General features: G+C 39.3%; 1 protein-coding gene across 4 annotated transcripts in view; it reads left to right on the top strand.

The window, feature by feature from the left end:
* rapgef4a (Rap guanine nucleotide exchange factor 4a) overlaps positions 1–26,314 on the top strand; it is a 264,085-nt gene that overhangs the window by 68,120 nt on the left and 169,651 nt on the right. For 3 of the 4 annotated variants that reach the window (XM_048535123.2, XM_048535124.2, XM_059647221.1), the window contains 2 exons: positions 1,769–1,857; positions 5,263–5,409. In XM_048535123.2, coding sequence (XP_048391080.1) covers positions 1,769–1,857; positions 5,263–5,409 — 236 coding nt within the window. Of the gene's footprint in view, positions 1–1,768; positions 1,858–5,262; positions 5,410–24,234; positions 24,257–26,314 lie in introns of those variants that run through there. The other variant, XM_048535127.2, reaches the window with a different exon arrangement.

Below are 26,314 nucleotides of genomic sequence, written 5' to 3'. Positions count from 1 at the left end.
CAATGGAAATTAAAAGAAATCCATTAGAGCTGCTATTCAAACACACTTAAAAAAAACTTAAAACCTCTTAAGCAGTCTATCTGTCGTGAAAACAAACAAAATTCATCACTTATCAAATGAAACGCAGATAATCCTTTAACAACTGCTTACAATTGCCAATCAAAACATGAACAGAGCTCCCTGTTGAGATGATTCTAGATTTTATGAAATGCAGCAAAACTTTCACAATGGCCTCAACTCTCAAGTCAAACACTTGGAAACACAAATAATGAAGTCCACTGAGACCGAAAAACAGATGGCCCTTTTTTTTAAATCAAGGCTATAGTTGAATCTTCAAAGTAGATTGCACATCAAGCAAGGGAGAGGAGCAGCTGACTTGCATTTTTAACAGTAATTTTTCTTATAGGTTCCTCCTGGTGTTGGGATGAGTGTACATTTCATCTTCTAATTCTCTTGAACATTTTGTTTTTTATGTTTGAAGGAAAGTGGGAAGATGTTATAAAGCAAAGTTTGACCACGCTCTGAGAACTAAAACTGATACACACAATGAGGAGCCCCTTGTCCTATAATCTGTAAAAGGAATGTGAAAAATGGTGTAACCTGTCTCGCAGCAACTTCTGGTTGTCAACTAAAGTAAACCCCGACACTCACTGTACAATCAACAAGTAACAGTTTATTTATCCAACACTTATAGTGAAGAATTTAACTGAACAATTAACAAAGTGAATAAATCCCTCCTAACTAACTATTCCTGAATAAAACAAGATTCTAATAATATGCTGTTACAATAAATACAGGTCCCACTTATATAAAATAATTTTAAAAAAAATATATGGAATTTAGTCTCTCAAAATTACAGCCAGGTAATGTGTCTTCCGAAATGCTCTATGCCTTCTCCATTGATTCTTCTATCAGAAAGGCCTCCTCTGTCGATTTGTCTGTCAGGAATATTCCCTAGTTGTGCCACGGGTGACTTTGATCTTTAGATGGTGCTTTCTGTAAGACTTAGAGGAGTCATTGAGAACCAGCGATTCTTTCTTAAGAGCAGAGGGCTGTAACTCCGGTGGGTGGCAGTTAGCTCCTGTCTTTGTGCGACTGCTCCCTTCTTTTAGACCATTGATGATACATCACTTTCTTACAATAGGATTGTATTATTTTGTCAAAAGCATCAGATTTAAATTTAATAGGTTTTCTCTATCTAAATGCCTAGTTCACATTGATTTGATAAGTTCAAAACTTGTTGCCTTGGTAAAAACTTGGCCTGCTAATTGTATGGCCTTTTGATACAAATGTTTCAATTTGGGTGCTGTCTGTGTACTTACAAACTTTCAAGCTACTATTCACGGACTTTTAAAAAAAATTCTAAGCCCTGTAAAACACATCATCTTTTAAAGGGACCACACAACACTTCTCCCCTTAGTATTCCACAAGTACTGTACGCAACTTTGCTACAGAAGGTGAAAGATATTTGAAAGAAAGGAATGTACTGAGAATGAGTGTAGCAGAGCTGTGGGATCAGTTTTAGACTGCAGTAGCAAGAAGTAGGCAAGCAATGATGGCAAACCAACTTTCTCCTATGCTATAAAGGTTGTAAATTTCTATTATTCCACAGATTACTTATTATGTGATCTAGGAAAAGGCCAACAAAAACCATGGAGTAGGATATTTGTGCTTGAAATGACTTAACAAATTTTTCTGCATATGTAAGTGTTAGTGAGAATAATTCCATTCCATATTTTAGAATTTTTTTTGTATTTTTGTTTCAAAGTGTTTCGACAAGGGGACCTTGGGACAAGTTGGTATGCAGTACTCGCTGGATCCCTGGATGTTAAAGTGTCAGAGACAGCTAACCACCAGGTATGTGGAGTATTTTGTTCAAATGCACTAGCCACAATATTTGGCTTTACAGCATGCAACTCTTTGCATGATGAGAGTCACTTTGGCTTCGGCATGGTAATTTCAACATGCGGCAAGCTTCTGGTGAGAGCCATACCTGTCAGTGTTTTGGTGGTAATCAGCACATTTGGGAAGCATCTTTTGAAAGTGATACCAATAATTGTGGATTTGAACTCAACATTCCAGCCAACGTTGTGTCTTCAACACATACTTTCAACACACCTCCAGTGTCTGTGAAGATTCCTCTCAGTGTTATTTAAAGGGATTATTAAGGATTTCTTGGTTCATGCTGATTAATTTCTATTGATTGTTGTCCTTCTATAGAAGGGTTTGGTTGTTTCTAGGGTACTGTAAAGTTGCTAAAGTTTAAGGGAATGGTATGACCTACCTGCTAAAGGACTTTGTCATGATGTAAGATGGGTACAAGAAAATAAATTCCCCTTGGATTGAATCATATCACAAAGAATGAATGGAGGATACACAGAGCAGATCGAGTTGTTGAAAGATGGATGCGGCGATGTGCGAGATCATAACAGCCAAAGGAATATAGGTGCAGCTTACCCACCCTAACTTCAAATGACAAAGTGGCAATTAGCTGCTGATTCCAATGTAAGTCACTGTGCACTGGCAAGTTCAGCAAGATGCAGAACACTACCTCAATGAAGGAGGATCTCTTTGTTGGATAATGTAGAAAACTCACAGGCCCTTCCAGATACCTGAACTTTGTTTTAGAGTTTCTGAGGGTGTGAAAATTCTATTTTATATTTGTGCAATGTCAGGCTTTTCCATTTTTATAAAATTCCATTGATTAAAAAATAGTTCATGATATTTCAGCTTCAACCTTAAGCTCGTGTGTGTAATCTAATCGTTGTTTTATTCTCTGCAAATTGATTAAATTGTTAAAAGTAACTAGTGATTAAGAGATTCCTGGTTTGCCATCTGTAAGATTCCTTCAGTTAGCTGCTTTACCAAAAACATCACTCTTGCTGGATATCAGAAATCTCCATTGGTGCAAAGGTGAAATTAACATCAAGGAAATTGCGGGCAATCTGTGAGATTAGCAGCAAAGACCATCACTTCGCTGCTGATGGGAATATAACTTGTTTTATAAAAATATTACCACCTAAAGTGACAAATATGGTAAAACAAAGAACTGCATTTGCCAGAAATCTGTAACTAAAACAGAAATTGTCAGAGAAACTCGACAGGTCTGGCAGAATCTGTGGAGAGAAAGCAGAGTTAACATTTTGAGTCAAATGACACCTCTTCAGAACACCTGTTGAGATCCTTCTTGAGTTCTGAAGAAATGTCACAGGAGCTAAAATGTTAACTCTTATCTCTCTCCAGCTGACTTTCTCCAACAGTTTCTGCTTTTGTTGCAGATATGGTGATGGGAAGGAAATGTAGCAGTAGGATAGTAAAATGTAAGGTATACAGGGTAGATTGATCTTAGTAGGATAATAGGTTGGCACAACATCGTGCGCTGAAGGCCCTGTACTGTTCTGTGCTGTTCTATGTTCTATTAATACTTTTTCTAATTGTTTAATGTATAGGGTAGATGATTTGGTAGTACAACGTCTGGCAAATTAAGTGTTTGCTTTGAGTTTAACGTCCCCAGTCAGTTTCTGTCCTCAATAGCAGATTAGCAGTACAATTGGAATGTAGAACACGCTGTAAAATGCCTGTGCTGTCACTTTTCTGCCCACTTCATATTGAAGAACATTCTAGTTGATCTTGCTGTTGGCAATTTGGCTCACTGGTATCATTTAAATTAAGGATCTGGGGAGAAAAGCAAAGTTGAGTTTTGTTTCTTCCAAGTGCAGCTTTTTAAAAAATTTAATTGATAGGGCAGATCTGGGGAAGAATATTGGATGGTTGCACAGTGACAGATCAGTGTCTGGGTTGGGTCTGGTCAGGAGCTGGTTGAGGGAAGGGCTGGGTTCAGAGGGGTTAGAGGTTTGGAGATTGAGGGATGGGGTAGGGTTCTAGTCCCTTGGGTGGAGGGGTTCAGTGTAGGCATATTTAGGGGGAGGGTGCACTTTTATTGTTAACCAGGTGTTAAAGCAGATTTTAACTCCTTTAATGTTTTCTAGGTGACTATTTAGGTAGAACCCTTATTTAGTTGGAATGCTTTGAGATCTCCAACTCTAACTTAGAGAGACTGGGACTTTTTCAGAGTGATCCAGATGCTGGGACTTTGTCCGTTAGAAATTTCCACTCCCTAGGCAATTATCACAATACATTGGAACATCAGCACAGATTTGTCAAGCATCTTTCAGGGAATGTCCGATTTCCAACTCTCCTGAGATTGGAAAATCTGCATGATAGTTTCAGATGATTCCATGCCCCAGTTCTGTCATCCTAGAACTAAAGTGTAAAAAAGGACTAATGAGATCACTGCAGATTTTTAATGAAGTGCAATGCATTTTGTTACAAGTAAATGCTGGCACTGCTAACTGTCTCTAACGCTCAAATTAGAGATGATGTTTCATTCAGATCCTAAGGTAATATCTTACATTTCTGGCCAGCTTTGCGTCACACCACAATGGGAGAGGAGAAAACCTAGCTTTCAGTACCCAAACCTGAAACAGGATTTAGGTTTCTTTGCATATGCAAATAAGAGGTCTGTTAGCTTCAGCAGGCCTCGCTGCAAGATTGGTTTTCCCGAGTTTAGCATGTTTCGGTGCCTGCCGCCGACATGGTGAGTTTTCAAAACTACTGACATGAATTGGGATGACAAAGTGTGAAGCTGGATGAACACAGCAGGCCAAGCAGCATCTCAGGAGCACAGGATGCTGCTTGGCCTGCTGTGTTCATCCAGCTTCACACTTTGTTATCTTGGATTCTCCAGCATCTGCAGTTCCCATTAGCTCTGATCACATGAATTGGGAGCCAGGACAAGCAGGAGTTCTCCTTCTTAGTGCAAATTTGAGGGATGCATACTGCTGATCCTTCTCTCTATCCTTATTTGCTCCCATTCCCAGTCTCTGATTGCCTTTTTTAGTCTTACATCTCTTTATCCCTGCCCTTATCCTCCTCATGGACTTCTTTGTCTTGCTAGCCGTGGTGTGATCTTCATTTACTCTTTGCCGAGTGGCTGTTGGTTCCATTGTAATGAGGACTCAGGCCATACCACATAACTGTGAGAGTCTCCATATGTACTCACCATGTTGCCCAAAATCCAAACTATTAACACCTCAATAGACTCCAAAAGGTGTTAAATTCTGAATAACAAGAAAAATGTTTGAGGAACTGAATGATTATACAGTATAAATGTATTACAACAATTGTCTAAAGTAATTAGTTCATTTAGAATATTATAATGTTTTGAAACATTTAGAAATTTTGATTTGTTTTTTTTGGAAGGATGCTGTTGTACTCTGTACACTTGGAATTGGAACAGCATTTGGAGAATCGATTCTGGACAATACTCCTCGCCATGCAACAATTGTTACCAGGGAGTACAGTGAGCTACTCCGCATCGAACAGAAAGACTTCAAAGTGCTTTGGGAGGTAAATCTGAAAACAGCATGTACTTTTTGGTTCTTTTGAAAAATGTTATGCAGTTGTTGTGAATGATTAAATTTGGTATTCACTTATACAAATTTCAATCAATTAGGTTACATCTGAACAGAACCAGGGCCAACATCTTTGGGAGAAGTTTGTTAGTGCTGTTGAACTAGATTAAAATGAGATTGGCAGGGTTGGGGTACTGGCAAGTAGTTCAGAAAAGAGAGAAGCTGAGATGGAATTGAAAGTTGAAAATTGAGTAAGTGAGCCTGGAAGACAAAGGAAATATAGGTCAGATAAGAAAGAAGTGAGTTTATCAAGGGTAAATGGAATGTGTTTCAAAGCATGGAGTATTTATTTTGCCAAATTCTTAAATTGCCTCCATGTATTTTTTTAATAGCCAGTACATGGAAAGCTCAACAAGGGAGGGGGCAATTCTGGAGAATCCAAGATAACAAAGCGTGGAGCTGGATGAATGCAGCAGGCCAAGCAGCATCTCAGGAGCACAAAAGCTGACCTTTCGGGCCTAGACCCTACATCAGAGAGGGGGATGGGGTGAGGGTTCTGGAATAAATAGGGAGAGAGGGGGAGGCGGACTGAAGATGGAGAGAAAAGAAGATAGGTGGAGAGGAGAGTATAGGTGGGGAGGTAGGGAGGGGATAGGTCAGTCCAGGGAAGATGGACAGGTATTACAAAAGAGTTGCAAGTGGGAGAGAGATTCTCTGAGGTTGGTCCGGAGAGTAACTACTTCAGGTTAGGCATCCCTGGAAGAGGCTTCGCAGTGAGGTTAAAATTGTATCAGTGATAATGGGAACTGCAGATGCTGGAGAATCCAAGGCTGATTTTGCTGTGATAAATACAGTTTGACACAAGAGGACAGGGAACAGCTACTTGCAGACAAAACTGTGTCAGAGCAACGTGAGGCCCTTCAGGAGGAAATAACACTAGTACAGGGCAATTATATTCCTGTGAAAACAAAGGGTAGAACCAAGACTGGAGAATCCTGATGTTAAGGAACCTAAAGAGTAGTATTACAAAAAGAGGAACTTAAGGAAGGCACCAATAGCTCAATACAGCAGAGTCCCCACAGTTAAATAAAAACACAGAAGGACAACTTAAAAAAGAAATTAGGAAAGTGAAGAGAGTGCATGAGAGAGCTTTGGTGGGTTGAATAAAGGAACACACAAAAGGGGTTTTAAAATATATTAAGAGCAAGAGAATTACTGAAAGAGTACAGTGCACAAGGGATTACAGTGGCAGTCTGTGTGTATGAGCCAGAAGACATGGGCAAATCCTCAATTAATACTTTCCACCAGTCATCAAAATGGAAAATGATGCTACAACATTAGAGTAAAGGACTGTGAAATATTAGAAGAAATTACCGTTAAGGTAGAGGAGATATGAGAGGGTTTAGCAGCCTTACAAATGGATAAATCCCCAGGCCTGGATGAGATATATTCTCAGCTGTGAGGGAGTGAAGGAAGGATATATCAGGGCCCCTAGCAGGAGTTTTCAAATCCTCTTTAGCCACAGGTAAGGTACCAGAGCACTGGGGGACTGTTAACGTCACTTTACGAAGGGAGGAAGGAATAAACCAGGAAATTACAGATTAGTCAGTCTCACCATTGTTGTAGGAAAATTATTGGAAAGAATTCTGAGAAATGAAATATATCTGCACATGGAGAAACAAGGATTAAATTGGGGAAAGCAGCTTGGATTTAGTAAGGCAACTTCACATTTGACAAATTTGATAAAATTTCTTGAGGAGTCAACCAGGAGTGTTGGCAAGGGTAACGTATTTTGTGTAGTCAACCTGGGCTTTAACAAAGCTTTTGATAAGGTCCCACATGACAGACAGGTCAAGAAAGTAAGAGCTCATGGGATCCAAGGCAAAGTAGTACATTGGATGAAAAATTAGCTGAGAGGCCGAAAGCAGGAGATTATGGGCAGGGGATGTTTCTGTGACTAAAACTCTGTCCCAAGAGGGATTCTGCAGGGTCATTGCGGGGGACCTTGCCATTTGTGGGATACAATAATGATTCGGACTTAAATGTGGGGTTATGATTCAGAAGTCCTTTGAGCGTACTTTTTTCACCCAGAAAGAGCTGGGAGCTTGGAACTCACTGCCTGTGAAAAGTCATTGAATCAGAAACTCTTGTGATATTTAAGCGGTATTTATATATCCACTTGTGTTGCCGTATTTTCCAGGGTTGTCAGCCTAGTGCTGGAAAATGAGGTTATGTAGTCCAATCTTAATGTTAACTGGCATGGACACAATGGGCTGAATAGTCTCTTTCTCTGCTGTAAATCTCAATGAGACTACGAGGGAACCAGGGGTCACCTCCAATGTTATCTGTATGCTGCAGTGGGAAGTAAGAGTCAGTGTCATTCTCAGCAGGAATGAGAAGAGGAACATACAAGTTAGGCAGAGTGGTCATAGTGGGCTGCATTGCCTGAATTTTTATTCATCTGCTGTAGTGAGACTGCTGTGGTGATTCCAGCATGTGAAATCACTGAAAACGACATACTTAAAGGAATAAATATATAGTCAGCCCACAAGGGATTAAAAATATGCTTTTAAAAATGCATTAGAAAGGAACAGAATAAAAGGACAAGGGAGAAAAATATGTAGATACAAAATTAGGTAAGCACTGAGTGACCTGTAATGTGTTTAACTGGAAAATATGAGATTGTTAAATAGCTGCAATGCTATTAACACGAAGTGAAAGTAGGCGTAATGAGTGAAATTAATGTAATTTATGAGACACAGAGAAGATATAAATAGCTACTGCAAGTGGGTGGTGATGCAGATAGAAATAGAAGCAGGTAATATAGAGCAGGTTGCAGGAGCCTAAGAGCAAAAAAAAAGCAGGTCTACATCTAAGAATTTCACTAAAGATCTCAACTCCCAATTAGCAATTTACCCATCCCACACTGCTACATTCTCATGTCAACAAAAAAATTTGGGAACTACGATGCTCTCTGAATCTATTGGTCACCCTTATTACTAGACATGGCAAAATAAGACCATAAAATGTAGGAACAGAAGTAGGCCATTCAGCTCATCCATTCTGCTCCAGCATTCTGTGTGATCATGGTTGATCTGATAATCCTCAAATCCAGCAAACTGTTTTTTCACTGCGACACTTGATTCCCTTACGTTTAAAAATATGCCAATCTCAGCCTAGAATATACTTGATGACTTAGCCTCTGTGGTAAAGAATTTCAATATTCACAATCCTCTGAGAGAAGAATGTCTTCTTCATTTCTTTCTTACATGTGCGACTCCTTATTCTGAGATTATGCCCTCTCATCATATTCTCTCCCCCAAGGGGAAACTTCCTCTCCTGGCCTTGGATCTCATGAGCTCTTACTTTCTTGACCTGTCTGTCATATGGGACTTTATCAAAAGTTTTGTGAAAGTCCAGGTTGACTACACAAAATACGTTACCTTTGCCAACACTCCTGGTTAACTCCTCAAGAAATTTTATCAAATTTGTCAAATGTGACTTAAAGTCCTTAAAATACCATGAATGTTTCAGTCAGGTTGCCTCTCATTCTTCTATATTATAAGTACAGGTCCAAACTACTCAATGTCTCCTCGTAAGATAATTACGCCATACCTGGTTTCAACCTACTGAACCTTCTCTGGACTGCCTCCATTACCAGTATATCTTCCCCACCAAGAGGGGCCCAAAGGTATTCACTGTATTCCAGTTGTGGCCTGACTAATGGCTCCTATAATTTCAGCAAAACCTCCCTATTTTATACTCTATTCCCTTTGAAATAAAGACCAACGTTCTATTTGCCCTATTTACCCACTGAACTTAGATGCTGGCTTTTTGTGATTCATGGATGAATCCCTCTGTGCTGTAGCTTTCTGCAGCCTTTCTGCATTTAAATAGTATTCACTGCTTTATTCTTCCTGGCAGAGTGCATAACCTCACATTTCTCCACATTATATTCCAGCTGCCAAGATTTTTTTCCCAGTTGCTTAAACTGTATCACAGTAATTAATGTAAAATTGAACCTTTTTGAACTCTTTTCAATCTGCTTCTCACTGAAGTGAATTCTGTTATGAGTTTTAATAACTCTCAAGAGGCAAGTCTGCACTAATGTATTGTTTTGTATAGAGCAGTATATGATGGACAAAGCTGATTGTATAAGTACTCTATGTCCTCACTGTATAGAAAGACGGCAATAACTGGTAGCTATACAGATATACACTTTAGTTCCTAGTTTGCCTGCTGTGAGGGCTGGCAATTTAATAATCCCAAACACTATCATTAATTGAGCTCAGAATTTTAAAAATTACTTTTAAGTAGATGTATTTTTGTGAACATAGCTGTAATTAATATCATTGAAAGGAATAGAAATATAATTAGAAAATTGTCATAATATCCATTCCCCCATCAAATTCTGAAAATCAAAATATAACCAAGACAAATGGTTTGCATGTGACAGCATTCTAAATCCTAATTTAAAACTGCATGCCAAATCTGTTTAAGTAAAAGCCACTGTCCAGGTAGTAAATTAAGTCAATGAGCTCCACCTGTCACCTAGTAGACGAAGGTAAACCGTCGTTCACAATGACACACCCTTGAGGGCTTGACATATCAGATGAAAGCAGGAAAAAACAGAGGCTGTATATAGGAGGTTCTGATAGTGGATCGTATGTGATACCATGTGCATGAAATAAATGAATGCTCCTACTTTTGTTTCAAAACAATTGTTGATATTCACTGGTATTTTCAAGAGCTATAGAGCACAACTTAATTGTTGTGAGCTTTAGGTTTTGTGTGAAGATTCTTTTTCTCCAATGTTTTCGGATGCGGTCCTTTAAGAGGGTATGAAAATAATTAACAACATATGATCTATTGGTTAATATTCAAACACTCCTTAAATGTAAAACTGTTGATTTTTAAGCAAGCAGTCTGCTTAAGCAATCAGTTCTTTCCTTCTGTGATGTTGCCTTCAGCAATGTTTGAAGTTTAATCCATTTTTTCCCTAATATCCTGGGTTTATAACAACCCAATAAAAGTTCAAAATGTGCACAATATTTCTGACTATTAGAATGCAGTATGTTGGTTAAATGACTCAACCAGAAATATTTGTGAGTTGAAATTTATTTTTGATCTGAATTTATAATGCTTGTTTATGTAGTGAAAACCTTAAAAACTTAATGTGATTGTGGTAGGAGGAGATTTTGATCTAACTATGATGAATCTGGTTTTAGTAGTTGGCACCAAGTACTGACAATTGGTATTTTAATTGTTATTTAACATTGGTGCAGTCTACCTATGGAAACATTTGTTAAACATCAACAGGCACTTAAAAAAAAATCCAGTTTCATTTTCTAAATGAGCTGAGTCATATTGGTTTTCCTTCTGATAGATTACCTCTGTTTACAGCTTATTTTAAAAATGTTAAAAACTTTAGTGTGATCATAATAATCTGCAGACACATCCTTCTCAGCTTCTCAATTATTCAGTGGATGATTGCACTTTTGATAAAACTGATTTGGTATACTGGGTGTACTTGAGTTAGATGATCATATTTGAAATGTGCTTTAAATGTGCTGTAATTGTCACAGCAATAATGGTGGTTCCTTAAGCCACAGTGGTAGCTGGCTTTCTGATATAGTGCTACTGAAAGACTCTCAGGCCCAACTGAGTGGCATCCCAGGGAAGGCAGAAATATTAAACAGTTTGTAACAGTCTCTAATCTTAAAAATATTCGTTTATTTTTTAGGGAGTTGCACTATAAATAAACCTCTAATGGTCAAAGTTCAGTTCTGAACGGCCAAGAGATTCTATAAATCCTGTCTGAATAACAATATACTTGTTACACTCAAATTTCCATAATTATTCAGGATGCAGATTTATGCAAGCGATGTAGAAGAATTAAATAATTACATGCAAGTACCATTTTTAAAATACTTGGGAAAATTAAAGGGAAATGAGGTGGCAGAAATTCTGAAAACTTTTAGAAACTGTTGTTGAATTCTCCAAAAGCATTGATCACCAACAATGGGAGGTCTGGTTGTCTATCAATGAGTGCTTGTGGATGAATCAAGAGTTTATCTTGTGCATCTGTTGGGACCAATGGTGGAGAACTAATCACGGCTCATGAGAGCTCGTTTCTGTAGAAAAGAAAACTAAAGAGGAGGAAAAGTTCTGAAGAACAAGCCTTAAAATGTTTTGTCATATTTGAATGGTTTCTCTAGGGTACTTTTTAAACTAGCTTTCAAGTACAGCTCAGTATTGAGCAGAACCTGACATGCATTATGTATGACATTCATTGATATTTTTCATGTTATGCTGCAATAAAGTATGCAGCAGAAAAATACAAGGGAGATAACTGTGTGAAGCTGGAGGAACACAGCAGGCCAAGCAGCATCAGAGGAGCAGGCAAGTTGACATTTTGGGTTGGGACCCTTCTTCAGAAAAGAGGTAGAAGGGAGCTGGGAAATAAAAAGAGAGCAGGGGTGGGGCTCTGTGGGGAAGGTAGGTGGGATGGTGATAGGTGAGTGTAGGTAGGGAGTGGTGGGGATTAGCCAGTGGGATGGGTGGAGCAGATAGGTGGGAGAGAAGGTGGATTGGTTGTCAGGTCAAGAAAGTGGGGATGAGATGGAGGGTTGAACATAGAATGAGGCTAGGGGTAGAGAGATTTTAAAACTGGTGAATTCCATGTTTAGGCCATTGTGCTGTAGACTCCCAAGGTGGAATATGAGGAGGTGCTGCTCCTCCAGTTTGCAGGTGGTGTTATTGTGACACTGGAGAGGTCCAGGATGGACATTTCACCCAGCGGGAGGGGAAGCTGAAATGTTTGGCAACCGGAAGGTGTTGTACTTTGTCACGTGCAGATGCTGTACAAACCAGTCTGAGACTCTGCTTGGCCTCAGTGATGTAGAGGAGGTCACATCAGGAGCGGTGGATACAGTAGACCTTGAGGGATGTACAGGTCTGTGCATACTCTGTCTGATATGAAAGGTTTGTTTTGTGCCTTGAATGGAGGTGAGGCGGGGGTCGGGGGGGGGGGGGTAGAGGTGTAGGGGCAGGTGTAGCACTTCCTGTGGTTGCAGGGAAAGGTGGTGGGGTTAGTGAGGAATGGATGAGGGAGCTGTGGAGAGACAAGGGAGGCTTTATAATCACTCCCACATTTGAATATTATAATAAATCAGGAGTTTCCTGTTTCTAAATATCATGTGCAAAAGAGAAACCCATCCAAAGAGGTCTTGACTGTTTTTGTACTGATTCCAAATGTCTAACTTGTGCATGTTCACAACTGGAACACAAAAATTAGCACCACTGAATCATAGTCTTCCATTTCTGATCTTGTCCTTTCTATACATGCATTGCTTTGTTGATTTGAATTGGATATTTGTACACCTATCTACCAGAATTTGTCTGAAAAATTTAAGTGCAGTAAATGCTTTTAACAAAATTTCTTGTGGTGTGCCATTGCGTTTTTGTGATCACGTACTGTTTGATTCATACTGGGCTGTCAGTCCCCATTACTGGGGAAATGACTGACATTCAGTTAACACCTACCCATTATGGGCCAGCTCAAATGGGTACTTTTTTATGTCATTCTAATAAATGTAAAAGTTTTTGAAAACAATTGCTTATATCAGCTTTTTACAGCTGGCTCAAACAGTTAAAGTGGCACAGGTTATTGAAGAGTCATGAACTTAGCTCACAAAAGACTGGATAACGGGAGAAATAAGAGTTGAGACTGCAAGATACAATGGGACAAGGTACTGAAGAGATGGATATTCTGATATTTTGGAGATAAAACCAGTTAATGAGATTTGTAGTTTGTTTAAAAATTCCCAAAGCTGGTAAATCTAAGACCATCTTGGAATATTTGATTAGATGGACTTGACCACACTATAATGTGCTTGTTTTAAAAAATATGCCTTACAGGTGCCACGAGCAATATTTTAGAACTGTGAAACGTATGAAAATACATCCCTGAAATATTTTGCAAAATGCTGCTCAATGAGGCCAGCTCTGAACTGCATAGAGCAAAGCCTGACGACTATATACTGTTTGTAGTGGTGGGAGGTATAATAAATTGAAAACAAAAATTGTATTTTGTTAGTAAATGAAAATTTGCCTGAAATATCTGCTTTTAAAAAGTTATTGTTGCTCTTAGTGTGAAACTGTGGTCTCTGCTGCCACCTATACCTGCTGTTGCATGTAGTTTTTAACATTGTCAGTGAGCAGAGCTCTGTTTAACCAATATTAAATTGTGAATTGGTGCTATTGCATTCTTAACTTTTTCTTCCTTTTGAGATGATTGTGACAATATTTGATTTTTATTTTAAACAGACCGGTCATTATTTGAAAATATTTTGGGCAATTTTCTGAGACTAAATGCCTGCAGATACTTTTTAGAAACAAAAATCGGCTTTGTTTCAGTTGTCTAGCTTACCAAAAGATTATTCTTATTAACATAGTTTATAGATTATTGAATGTTAGTGTAATATATATCACAAAGACAGTGTTCTATTTGAGCTAGATCTTGGAGTTTATTTACAACACCAACTGTTTATATTTCTGATATCACAGACTTTCACATATGATGTGGGTTCTGCATTTGTTGAATGTGTATTGTACGCTGTGCACAACTGACGGACCGTATTGATACTGTAAGGCTGTGTGTGTGTGTGAACTTGTGCAGCTATTACAACTCGGTGATGTAGTTTCATTGTGTGTGCATCTGTTATCATAGATGGATGTGTATTAGTTTTCATAAATGCACGATTGTTGTCTGGCGTGATGCCTCTTGACTCTGAATTTTCTTCCATTGTGATTGCTCATTCAAGCTGTGCAGTTTGGATATAGAAGTGTTATTTATTTCTTCAAAGGACTTAAACATTGCTTATTATAACAGCATAATCACCTACACTAGACACGTAGTGTAGTATTTTCCAATTGATCCATGTGTACATATAAAAATCTGAAACTCTTTTCTGCTATTTCCTGATTTAAAGTTGGTATGACAGTCTGTATATTCAGTGACCATGCTCCTGTACCACTAACCCCCTCCTTTCCAGGGATATGTCACACGCATGGTGGGGTAGTAAGAAAGTGGAAGGGAAGGACTATGCAGATTTATCTCAAAAGCATGAAAGCTACTGGTGGTGGTGAACCATTGCCTAGAGGAGTAGGATACAGGTTTAACACCACTATTTGCAAATTTTTCACAAGTCATTTCATACTTAATGATCACAGATTTAATAGTATGAACAGTGCATTTTGTGAGACTTGGACTGAGGAGTGAGAAGAAGGTTAATATGTTGCATACACCATTTCCTGTGTGTCTTGGAAACAGAATGACTGGGGTCTATCCCCAGTAATGTACTTCAACAAATTGGATCTATAGTATTCATTATTTTCAATGTGTCAAAAACCATTGCACTAAAGAGTATTGCACTTCATAAACCATATCCCTTGTGACCTCCATTTTGATGCTCAATTATTGCTGAGATTTTGGAGCTATCCATGCAGTTGGCCGTCATCTGGCATAGTTGATTGAATCTGCTTGTCTGTGACCAGAATGTATGAGATTTTTTAGTCCAGGAATGTATGGTACTGTGACGGATTTGTTACCTCATTGATTGAAGTAGATCTGTGCATACTGGAAAACTGAAAATAGATTGTCCATCTGATAGGAAAGGTTTCCGGTGTCCATCTGAAGCGTTCACGATTGCCTTTTCAGACCTGTTGAATGTAGATAGCTGACTTGGTTATGCATTGTACCAGATAACTCTAGTTTCCCAAGTATGGAATGTGTAAGCTGAAAAGAAATGATACTGGCACTTGCACCAGTGTCAATCATGTTGTATAAGTACGTTGTTTTTATGGGATACATCACTTCGGTGGAGGTGGAGCCTTTGGTTTTTCTGACTATTTCCATGTGGTGCGTTAAGTTGATATCCTATCTGACTGAGTTCTATGAACTGAACGTTGCAGTTACCTCTTGGACTGTGACTTGCTTTGTGTGCCAGGGATGAAACTTTGAAAGCTTCTCACATGCTGCTGTAGAGTGTTGTTATTTTGGATTTCTCTGGGTCTTTGGAATTCCTACACTGTTTCGCGCAATGTCATCTTGTAGAACACAGGGCTTGCGTTTATCACAAAACGCTGGGCACACCCTCGTGGGTAAGACCAAGTACACACAGATTTGGATGTTCCACTGAACCAGTTAATGACTGCAGTAGTTGTTTGAGTCAAGCACACACAGATACTGCTAGCCTGCTGCAATTGCTTTGAACTTGCAGTATTCTACTGTAAATGGTATATTCTTTTATGTTTCTTTGGAAGCATTTGATAGGCATATAACAAATGATCAGTTTCATAAGCTGTTCAGCTAAGTTGACACTTCGCCTTTTATTCTTCTGGACTCAGAATACAAACTTATTTTGTGCAATATGCCCTTTGTTCATTTTTAACCCCGGTACAATTTTATAGAAACAGCACCATCCCAGGCCAATATATTCATATCAATGTGCAAGATCTAGGCTAGGTGCAATACTCTAGATATGGTTGATCCAGAGTTTGCAGTTCTGGAATGTCCACGCTTATCTTGAGATAAAGGCTAATATTCCATTCACCTTTTTGATGTCCATTTGATCACTATTGATTGCTGTACATGCATCTATAAATCTTATTTTTCCACCGTTTCTAGCTTCTCATTTAGAAATACTCGGATCAATCTGAAGTTTTAAAAATTGATTTCTTATTTTGAACCCCATCTTTTTATAGGCTTTCAATTCACTTTATCAAAGTCCCTTTGCAACATTTTGCTCCTGTCCACAATACTTGCTGAGCCAGCTTGGTTAGTGGTCACCAACCTTCTGCCAAAAAGAATGTGTCCTGGTTAAGGTGGAAAAGGATTGCTCTGTTATTGTTTATCTCCATTCAACATGCCTCCATGAAGCCTCTCTTCTCAACTGACAAGGGAGGGTCCTTACTCCTCCTGTTTAGGGCTCACGAGTTTTGAGAAGATTTGTAGCTCAGGTTGAGCTTCTGGATGTGAGTTTGCTCGCTGAGCTGGAAGGTTAGTTTTCAGACGTTTCGTCACCATTCTAGGTAACATCATCAGTGAGCCTCCAACAAAGCACTGGTGTTATGTCCCGCTTTCTTTTTATTATTATTTCTTATATATATATTTTTTTCTTATTTTCTTTTTATTAGGGCTGCTGGAAAGTGATCATAGCTAAGTCTGACTCCCCTTTTTTATTCTTCCTTTCAAAAAAAGGTGCATTGTTTGCTTGACGTTTTTGTTTCCTTTCTCCACCCACTCATTCTGGCTGAAATGGGGTGGGGTGGGGGGACGGAGGGACAGCAGGCAAACAACCTCTAGAGAGAATGGTACATGTGAACCTAACCTTGCAATTCCTGTGGTAGAGTGACTGGCTTGTCACTTAGTTTCATTCACTCCAGATTAAGTTGTGTTAAGACTTCTTCAGGAAAGATTTGTTTGGCAGATTTAGTATTCTAAGGTTTTTTAGCTTGCTTGTACAAAGCCACTTAAACATTGGTTGCATTGCCAGTTCCACTTATGAAGAGAAATCTTCTGTCGTCTCATGCTCGTCTAAAATACTGAGGCATTTTATTTAATCATGTTATTTCTGGCTCAAAACTCAGGTATGGTTTCTTTTCACTGCCATGCAAACTGCTAGCAAGGTCAGGTTCAGACTGCATGGAGTTTGATCTGGTTTCTAACTGGTGATTCTCTCATTGCAGGTGAATGAGAGGTGGACAGCAGAGGAGTTGTCCCTGTCAGGGCTGATTAGCTGTTCTTGATTGTACTCAGTTCAGCAGAGATGCTATACCTCTGTGGCTGTGGATAAATAACAAGTTTAGAGATACTGGAGGAGTCTGTTCCAAGCATGAGTGTGACTTACTGTCATTAGTTTATTGGGATTACTTTCTTGTAGAAAGAGTGACCACCTTCATTGAGTAAACATAACAATCAAACAATGCCTTGTATGCCAAATGAAGCTTGTGAAATAGTGTGAATGTTAAACAAGAAAAAGGGGAAATACTCTGAGAATTTTCTAAAGAGGAGCTGTAAGATATGCTCATTTTCTTCATTAGAAGGAACATTTTGGATGAGAAAAGGGCCATTCCATTAATGTCTGTCTTGAGGATGGACACCAGAGTGAAACTGTAGTGACTGGCCAACACAAGTCTTATGGTTCAGGAGCAGCTAACACCAATGTTGATCACAAGATGCACCAAACCGACAAGACCTGTACTGATATTGTTTGTTGCATCCACTCAAAAGCTGCCCAGTTTTTCCTGACTTTTAACGAATGTGGCACTGAGGGACATTGAACGTGTGCAGGAAATCCCAAAGCGAAATGAAATAACAGTACAAAACTGTAGGTTGCTGGAAATCTGAAGCAAAAACAAATAGCAGGAGAAACTCGGCAGATCTGGCAGCATCTGTGGGGAGAAAGCTGTGTTAACGTTGAGTCCAGTGACCCATCTTCAGAACTGATAGTAACTAGGAAAAGGTGAATGTTTGTTTGTGATCAACAGAACAGTACAACACCAGGACAGCAACGACAGCAAAGCAAATGCATCATTCGAGTTGAGTCAGCCAATCAAAAGGCAAATTTCTGAAGTTGGAAGTGTACTGTATTTCACAAACCATATAGACTGTATACAGCAATCAAAGACCTATACAGCCATCAATCTCTCATAGCCTGAAAGCAGAATGGCACACAATAAAAGTCTAAATTGACATGTGTGCCTGTGTCAGCATATTACTACTGTATCCTGAAGTAAGTGTACTTTAGCAAATGGCACCCCAGGGTATAGCCTGCAAGAGGCCATTGTACATTATATGAAGCATCAATGATTGTGTGCCTAGCCAGATTCTGACTGCAGCGTCAATACTTATTCATCTTCGCTTTCCAGAATCTTCTACCTTTGTCATTACTAGTGGTCCAGTTGTAGCACGAATAACAGTATGCACAAGTCTCTGTGCTCTCATAATTCTCAAGAATCAAACCGTGCTTTCGCTGTGTGGGGGTAATAGGCCACAAGTGATGCAGTTACTGTGAAGAGTCATTTATTTTCGACACACAGGCCACATTACAAGTCATTTAAAGGGCAAACAAATGCTAATATCAGAAGCATTACACAAAGATATCATGTCCATGTTACACCAGGGATGCATGAGAATTAAACACACAAGACATGAGTCTGAATCTGGATATTCAACTTGTGAACATATGAAGTATTGTTGACGCAAAGGACTTTATTTTGAACTGATTTGGTGTCAGGGTACTGCTAAGGATCTGCCCTCAAAGCGGAGTCCTTTTTTTGGTGCGAGGGTATTGGTTCCTTGCAATGCAGGCAAGCCATGTTTGTAATAATGGCTCATCTGTTTGGCAGGTAAAGAGAAGGAATGAAAGAGCAATGGTGATAGGGATCATTAGTTAAGGGAACAGGCAGGTGTTGCTGTGACCTTAGACATAAATTCCCAATGGCGTAATATCTCCCTAGTACCAGGGCTTTGAATACCCCGAGGGTGGAGTTTGGCAGATGGGTGGGAGCATGTTGTCCTCATTGGTATACGTGGGTTGGGTTGGAAGAGGGATGTGGCCCATCAAGCAGGGCTTCAAAGTACATGCAGACAGTATTTTGGCCCAAATACAAGTGAATACACAAATAGGAAAAGGTTGGTTGAATGGATGAATGAATGCAGAGTGCAGGGCACTGCACCTGGCTCTTGGGAAGATGGCACTGGCACAAGAGAGGACAGGCTGTACCTAGACCATGTTCTTTGCAAGGTCTTTTTGTCTGAGTTGTTGGCAGAGCTTAAATTTAACTTTGTAGGGATGTGAGAACTGACTAGAGAACGTCACCAGGGTGCACAAAATACTTGGAGACACAAATAGTACTAGTATAAAGAACAATGTTAATAGTGAAGTTGGAGTAAGGAAGAGTAATACAGTCTAAATCAAGGTCACACTATGTGAATGCATTCACATGTAGTGAGTATGATTGGGCAGTTATTGACACCGATTGCAGTGTAGAAAAATTCTGTTGTAATAAGATCCCCAGGTTAAGGAAGGACAGGACTGAGTGAAATATTGTGGGAAGGGTGTTCAGAAAAGATAGAAAAAGAAGGCAGAGAGGCGGTTGTATTGGTTAAGGGCATTGCAGTGCTGGAGAAAGAGGGTGATTCACGGGCAGAAATAATTTGGCTTCAGCTGAAAACAAAAAGGTGCAATCACACTGTTCGATGAAATCTAGATTACGGTCAACTAGTGGGAAGGATGTTGAGGAACAAATCTGCAGGCAAATTTTGAGATGCCAGGATAATAGAGTAGTTATAACGGAGGGCATTAAACACTGCTCTAGGCAAACATGCATGTATTTGAGTATTTTTCATTTGGCAGTGTGTTTAGTCTAACAAATGTTGCGCTGGATTGGATTCATTGAAATGAGGTGGGCAAAGCAGATCAAGAGTCACTGGGTGCACCTATGGAGATGGTAATCATTGTAACATAAGATGATGGTGGAGAATGGCAGTGGTTAACCCAGAACAAGAAAAATCAATTGGTGATCTGGTTCATTGGGTCAAGAATAAGTTACACAAGATAGACTGGAACTAAAAGGTTGGCAGGCAAACCTGTAACTGAGTGAAGGGTTACCTTCAAAGAGGATGTTTTTGGTAACAGTCAGGGTGTTTTCCCTCAAGAGCAAATGGGGTAAACAAATCCACAGGTCAGTGGATGACAAAGCTGGGAGAAATTTGAGGCAATGAAAAATAATTGTGCGCATCCATTGTCAGACAGCAAGTAGAACTGAGAACCAGGAGGATTGCTGAAGATTCAGAAGGGAGGTGAAAGAAAGAGCATATTAGACAAGCCAAGTCTTTTCACCAGAAAAGACTGGCAGCCCATACGAAAGGCTGTTCAAGTAGGCTGCCCAAAGTATTCTGTGGGCACATAAACAGTCATGACCCTAAAAGCAGGGATGAAAAGGGATCAAAAGGAGACTTGCACATGGAGGCAGGGGGCATAGCTGATGTGTTACTTTTGTATCTGTCTTGACTGAAGCGTTACTGGCCATGCTCTGCTGATTAGAGAAAGAAACTCTTGTTACCTCCCTAGTGACAAACCTGGATGAACACAGCAAGCCGAGCAGGAAGGCTGATGTTTTGGGCCTAGACTCTTCAAACGTCAGTCTTCCTGCTCCTCTGCTGCTTGGCCTGCTGTGTTCATCCACCTTATCTCAGATTCTCCAACATTGGTAGTTCCTACTATCTCTGTCACTGGAGGGATTCAAATTTGGTAAGGAGGAAGTGTTTGGTCCTGGTGCCTGGTCAATTTTAAGTACTGATGATCAGATATAGCCAAAGAAATATTGAAAGAAGCGAGGCTGATTTACAGTTGCAATTATCATAACCCTTCAGTCTCCTCTAGACTTGGGGATGATGCCAGAAGGTTGAAGGGTTGTAAACTGCACGCTCCTTTATTCAAAAAAGTTGTAAGGCTAAGTCCAGCAATTATAGACCTGCCAGTTTAATTTCAATGGCAGGGAATCTTCAAGAAGAAATCATTCTAATTAGACTTAGTAGTCACAAGGAAAGAAGTGTGTTGATTAGAAATCCATGCTGGCTATTCTGAAATTAAGAAGGTATGTTCAACTAACTGGAATTTTTTTAAAAATGGATGCGTTGATCAGGGCCGTGCTTTTGTTTGCTTGTGGTGAACATGGATTTCCAAAAGGCATTCAGTTTAGTGCAACCCTTCCAACTAGAGAAAAGCTGAAGCTCATGGGATACAAAGGACAGCAGCCATGGATTTAAAAAGTTGGCCAAGTGTTGCAGAAAAGAATAACGGTCAATAGATATTTTTCAGGCTGGAGGAAGACTTGCTGTCTCGTTCGCCAGGGTTTGGTCAGTAGTGGAACTCTGATTTTTCTGATCATATTCATGACATAATCTTCAATGTGTAGGGAACAGTTTCCAAGTCTCTGGATGATAACACACTTGGAAGTATTGTAAACTGAGATGGACAGTTTAGATCTTCAAAAGGACATTCAACAGTTGATGTGGGCAATTAAGTGATAAAGTTCAATGCTGAGAAATGTAGTTGAATAACGTGGGCAAATGAACAATTTAAAGTAAAAGGTACACTTCTAAAGGGACTGCAGGAGGAAGGAGATCCGCACATGTATGTGCGCAATGATTTCTGGTAGAACAGGCCAGAAGGGAAAGGATAAAATCTTGGTAATATTGACAGGGAAAAAGACAAGAGCAAGAAAGTGATGCATAAGTTGTGTTATGAAGGTAAGTGCAAATAATCCAGCCCTGCAACCAAATGTCTAACTATTTCTCTTTCAAAGACTGAGGTGAAAGATGAACTGAATGAACAGAAAGGACTGCCAAAACTCTTTACTGGTGAGTGTGTGAATTAGAAAGTAAATTGCAAATATTTTGGTACCAACAATAGTTTATAGACAGCACAAACTGCCTAGATTGTATTAAGTCATTACTGATCATGATTCCAGGCTTGGAAGGCTTGTCATATGAGGAGCAGTTGTGCACTAAGTCTGTACTCGAAGATTTTAGAAGGGGGGGGTGGGGGGGGTTTCCGATAGGCCTGGCTAGCTTGAATGTTAAGATCTCTTCTCTAGTAAGAGACAAAGACTTGGCATGGCCTTGGAGTGAAGGGATGACCCTTTAGAACTGAGATGAGGGAGGAATTTCTTCAGCCAGAGGGTGGTGCACCCATTGCCACAGAAGGCTACTGAAAGCAAGTGTGCAGGAGGGAGAGAAGGAAAATAGGTTGAGAAAGATTGACCATGATTGGTGGAGCAGACTTGATGGGCCAAATGGCCTGATGCTGCTCCTATATCTTATGGTCTTATGCTGCCACATTATGAAGAAACAACAGCCTGGTGGGACTGATGTATGGTGTTTCAATTATGCACAAAGTGAGGAAGAACATTCTGACAATCAGAATTTTGGATGGTGATGTTGAGTAAAAGCAACCAGACAACCAAGCTGTGAAAACAAGTGTAACAGAATGATTTGTACCAATGCAGACTATCTTAGGTTGCTAGATCAGGACAAGATGTCAAATCTGAAGTGTATTGTTGAAGTTTGAAGTGTTAGCCTTGAAAGTTTCTGTTTGGCTTGAATAATGATCACATTGACAATGCATGTCTGTGTATAACCAAGTATGTCTGTTTTGAGATGTTTTTAACTTGTGTTTCTCTGAAAAAAGGAGATAGTTATGTCAGTGTGTTTAAGAGGCATGCTCATGACATCACTCATTCACACTGGGATATAATGGTCTTGCACTCCATCTTACCTTGATAATTTGAAGCATGATAGCTTACAAAGGACATGCTTCAGTAACCTATTAGCATAATAACCCAAATGCTTGTGTATCAGTCAGCTGTAATAAATATTGGTTTGATTTTTCAAAATCAGTATCTAGTTTGTTCTGGAGGGATGACCTAAGCATTGCATCTAGTAAAATACCCCACCACAGACAAATCACAGAAGCTCAGGCAGATTGAGAGAGAAACAACGTTCACATTCAGGGGTCATCTGTCAGAGGAATCCAGCCAAAATCAATAATTTATTTGGAGTTGAAGATGGGAATGTATCATGGAGTTATACAGCACACCAAAAGCTTCAGCCCAACTTGTCCATGCCATCTGGGCTTCCTACACTGAGCTAGTCCCACTTGCCTGCATTTGGCCCTAATTCCTCCAAACCTTTCCTAACCATGTACCTGTCCAAATGTTGTAATTGTATGTGCATCTACCACTTCCTCTGGCAGCTCATTCCAAAAACACCATCTTCTGTGTCGAAAAGGTTACCTCTTAGGTATTTTTTAAAAAATCTTTCCCCTGTCGCCTTAAACTGTTGCCCTCTAGTTTTGGACTCCCTTACTGTAGAGAAAAGACCTTCATGCATCACCTTATCTATGCACCTGGTGACTTTAGAAACATGCATAAGATCACCCCTCTGCTTCCTATGCTCCAGGGACAGAATTTCCAGTCTGTCCTTATAACTCAAACCTTCCAGTCTCCAGTAATAACCTTTTTTGTAAGTCTTTTTTTGCACCCTTTTTCAGTTTAGTAACATCATCCTTCATGCAGCAGGGAGACCAGCACTCCAAACGTGACCTTACCAATGTCTTGCATCTGTAAGATGATATCCCAGCTCTGGTATGCACTGCTCTGACCGATTGAAGGCAAGTGTGTCAAATGCTACCTTCAAGAGGGTTGGTAAGGATAGGATTTGGACCAACCAGTTGGTGGTATGTTGCCTAGGGTTAGCAGTGAGGTTAGCAGTGGAGATAGACTAGTGTGGCAAAATTATTAACATTGCAGTTTAAATCATTCAAACATAAGGACATTTTAAAATTACAGCAATATCTTTAAGTCTGTTGCAACATTCATTCTTGCTAAGCAAGCTTGAGTTCTTTTGGATGTCTAGTCATGATTTTTTTGGTCAGTCTGACTCACAGGTCATGACAACCTGAAAACGCAGTTAGTGCTACAGTAGGCTTGAATCCTATTGTAACGACAAACTCTTTAAACCCAGGCAGGAAGGCAGTGGAAATAGTGGGAGGTTACCCTATATTAGCAATCCTCATGCTACAAAAAGCCACTAGCTTCCTGAAAAAAAATTGCCAAAATAAACTTCCTTTCATGGAGACATGTTAAAGTAGGTTCAGAGGGTGTTGGAGCAAGAGGAAGAAGAAAGCTGATGTTTGCTGTTATAATGGAATAAAGAAGTGCATTCGTGGGTCACTGCTAATCTCGTGTATGAAGACGCATTTTTCTCTCAGGTTAGTTTTGTTTCATTATTGAATCAGTAAAGTAACAGAAGAAACCACAACCAAATTGCTTTTACTGTTTTTTTGTTACTAAAAGTAATGGTCATGGTTAGCTAGAGTCCCTGAGCATGTGCAATTGCCTTAGTTTTAAAATCAGTGTTAGTATTTCCATCTACTTAAAGCCATAACATTTGTAAATGTGATCTTTTGTTATGCTAAGTTGTCAAAGCAAACCTCCTAAGTACTATATAATCTGAATCTCACTTATTACCCTTTGATTTAAATGTGGTTTCAATATGCTCTCCATGATCTTGCTTCAGACTGGACTTGCGTTGATACCGGCAGCATTGCTCACCAACTTGCCTTTGTAGCTCAGGAAAGAAGTTACTATTCTATAGTGTTAACAACTTGGCTAAAGTGGGAACATCAGTATCCTTTTGACTTTCTACAAAATAGATGGAAAAGTGCCGTGTCATTAAACTGCTTTCAGATTACTGTATGTATTTGAGAATTGAGTATCTGTTTCAAGGTGTGGGAAGTTGTCCTCATCTGAGCAAGCAAATAGCATTTAACTCTTGACCTTATCATCCCCTAGGGAGGTGCTTTCCCACTTCTTAAAAACCTTGTTTTTTGATGCCTCTTCTGTTCCTTTTTATTTAAATTCATGAGTGAATTGTTGCTGTAGCAATCCTTTTGTTGTCACTTGTGATGTCTCTTTCTGTTTCTAATTTAGTTACAATAAATAGATCCTTAAAATTTTTCATTCTTGAATGAGATAATGGGGCAAAATGCAAGTCTTCTGAGCGGTGCATTAAACATCTGAAGTAAAATAAGACTAAAATTGTTACAAAACTGTCAACTAAGAATGAAATCTCATTTCAATGCCTTCAGTCATGTAGATCCTGCAGTAGAAATTGCCTTGAGAAACCTCTCTACATTCACCATCGCCTTTTTTTAAAGGCTTTCTCCCCTAAAATCCATCTTTTGACCTTCTGAATCTTGACCACTTTGCTTTCTTATTCTTATTTACACTTATACTTTGTGGAGCAGGTTAGGACTGCTGTGGATTAGACCAAACCCCTTCAAAATATATTCAAAAAATAGTCTAGAGCCAAACTCTCCTTTTTCTTTATTTTTAAGGGTAAGTATGAGGTATTGCATTTTAGATGCAATTCAATTGGTCAAATTACTTCTCGTTAAGCAAAATACACCTCATTTTTACACGAACAATAAAATGTAGACAAAATAAAAGTAAGAAAATAATTGGTTTAACTGGAACTCTATCAAAATGTTTAAGATAATAGATGTATAAACTACTGCTAATTAACTCTTCCTGTGTAGTTAAATCTGATAGAGACCCTTGGCAAAAGGCAAAATGGATTGTCTCACTGGCAGTTCTCCAGTTCAGGAGGAAGAACATCAGGTGAAAACTCAGAGCGAGAGATAGAATAGCAGGTAGAGATGTACTGCAACTTCCAAGCTCTGCTTCAAGACCGTAGGATCTTGTACTGAGAAACTAAAACAAAAACTGCACCCATTCGGGCTACTTCTATTGTTCCAACCTTGGAAAAGAAAGCCCAAGGTCTCAGGCTGTTTATTTTATTGGATTCAAGCTGACAGCTCTTCAGTGTCTTAAAACCTCTTCCAAAAACAAACCAGGACAAAATGCAACCCTTAAAGCCATAGTATTATCACAGGGATGTAAATCTGCAGTCATTATATATTTGTAAATTCTAGCAAACTGATTTTGTTTTTAAAGATATTCCCAACACATTTTGCTCTAATGATTAATATTTTGGCAGTTAGATAAAGACTGAAAGGCATTGAATGCTGAAGATTGAAACTGTTTTGATATTGAGTAATGTCATGATTAATGCCACTGTACTAATAAATGCAAGAAAGACTAAGGTGTCATGCACAGCTAGGCCATTTGGCCCCTTGAGTCTGCTCCACCTTCAGGGTGATCATGGCAGCTCTGATAATCTTTAACTCCAAATTCACCCCTAATGTCACTGATGTATAGCAGCAGCTGAATTTTTAATCCATTTTAGAAAAGCTTTCCCTGCTTAC

The sequence above is a fragment of the Stegostoma tigrinum genome, chromosome 7 (genome assembly GCF_030684315.1).
Source record: "Stegostoma tigrinum isolate sSteTig4 chromosome 7, sSteTig4.hap1, whole genome shotgun sequence".
Lineage (NCBI taxonomy): Eukaryota > Metazoa > Chordata > Chondrichthyes > Orectolobiformes > Stegostomatidae > Stegostoma > Stegostoma tigrinum.
This window is presented reverse-complemented; position numbering and strand designations above follow the sequence as displayed.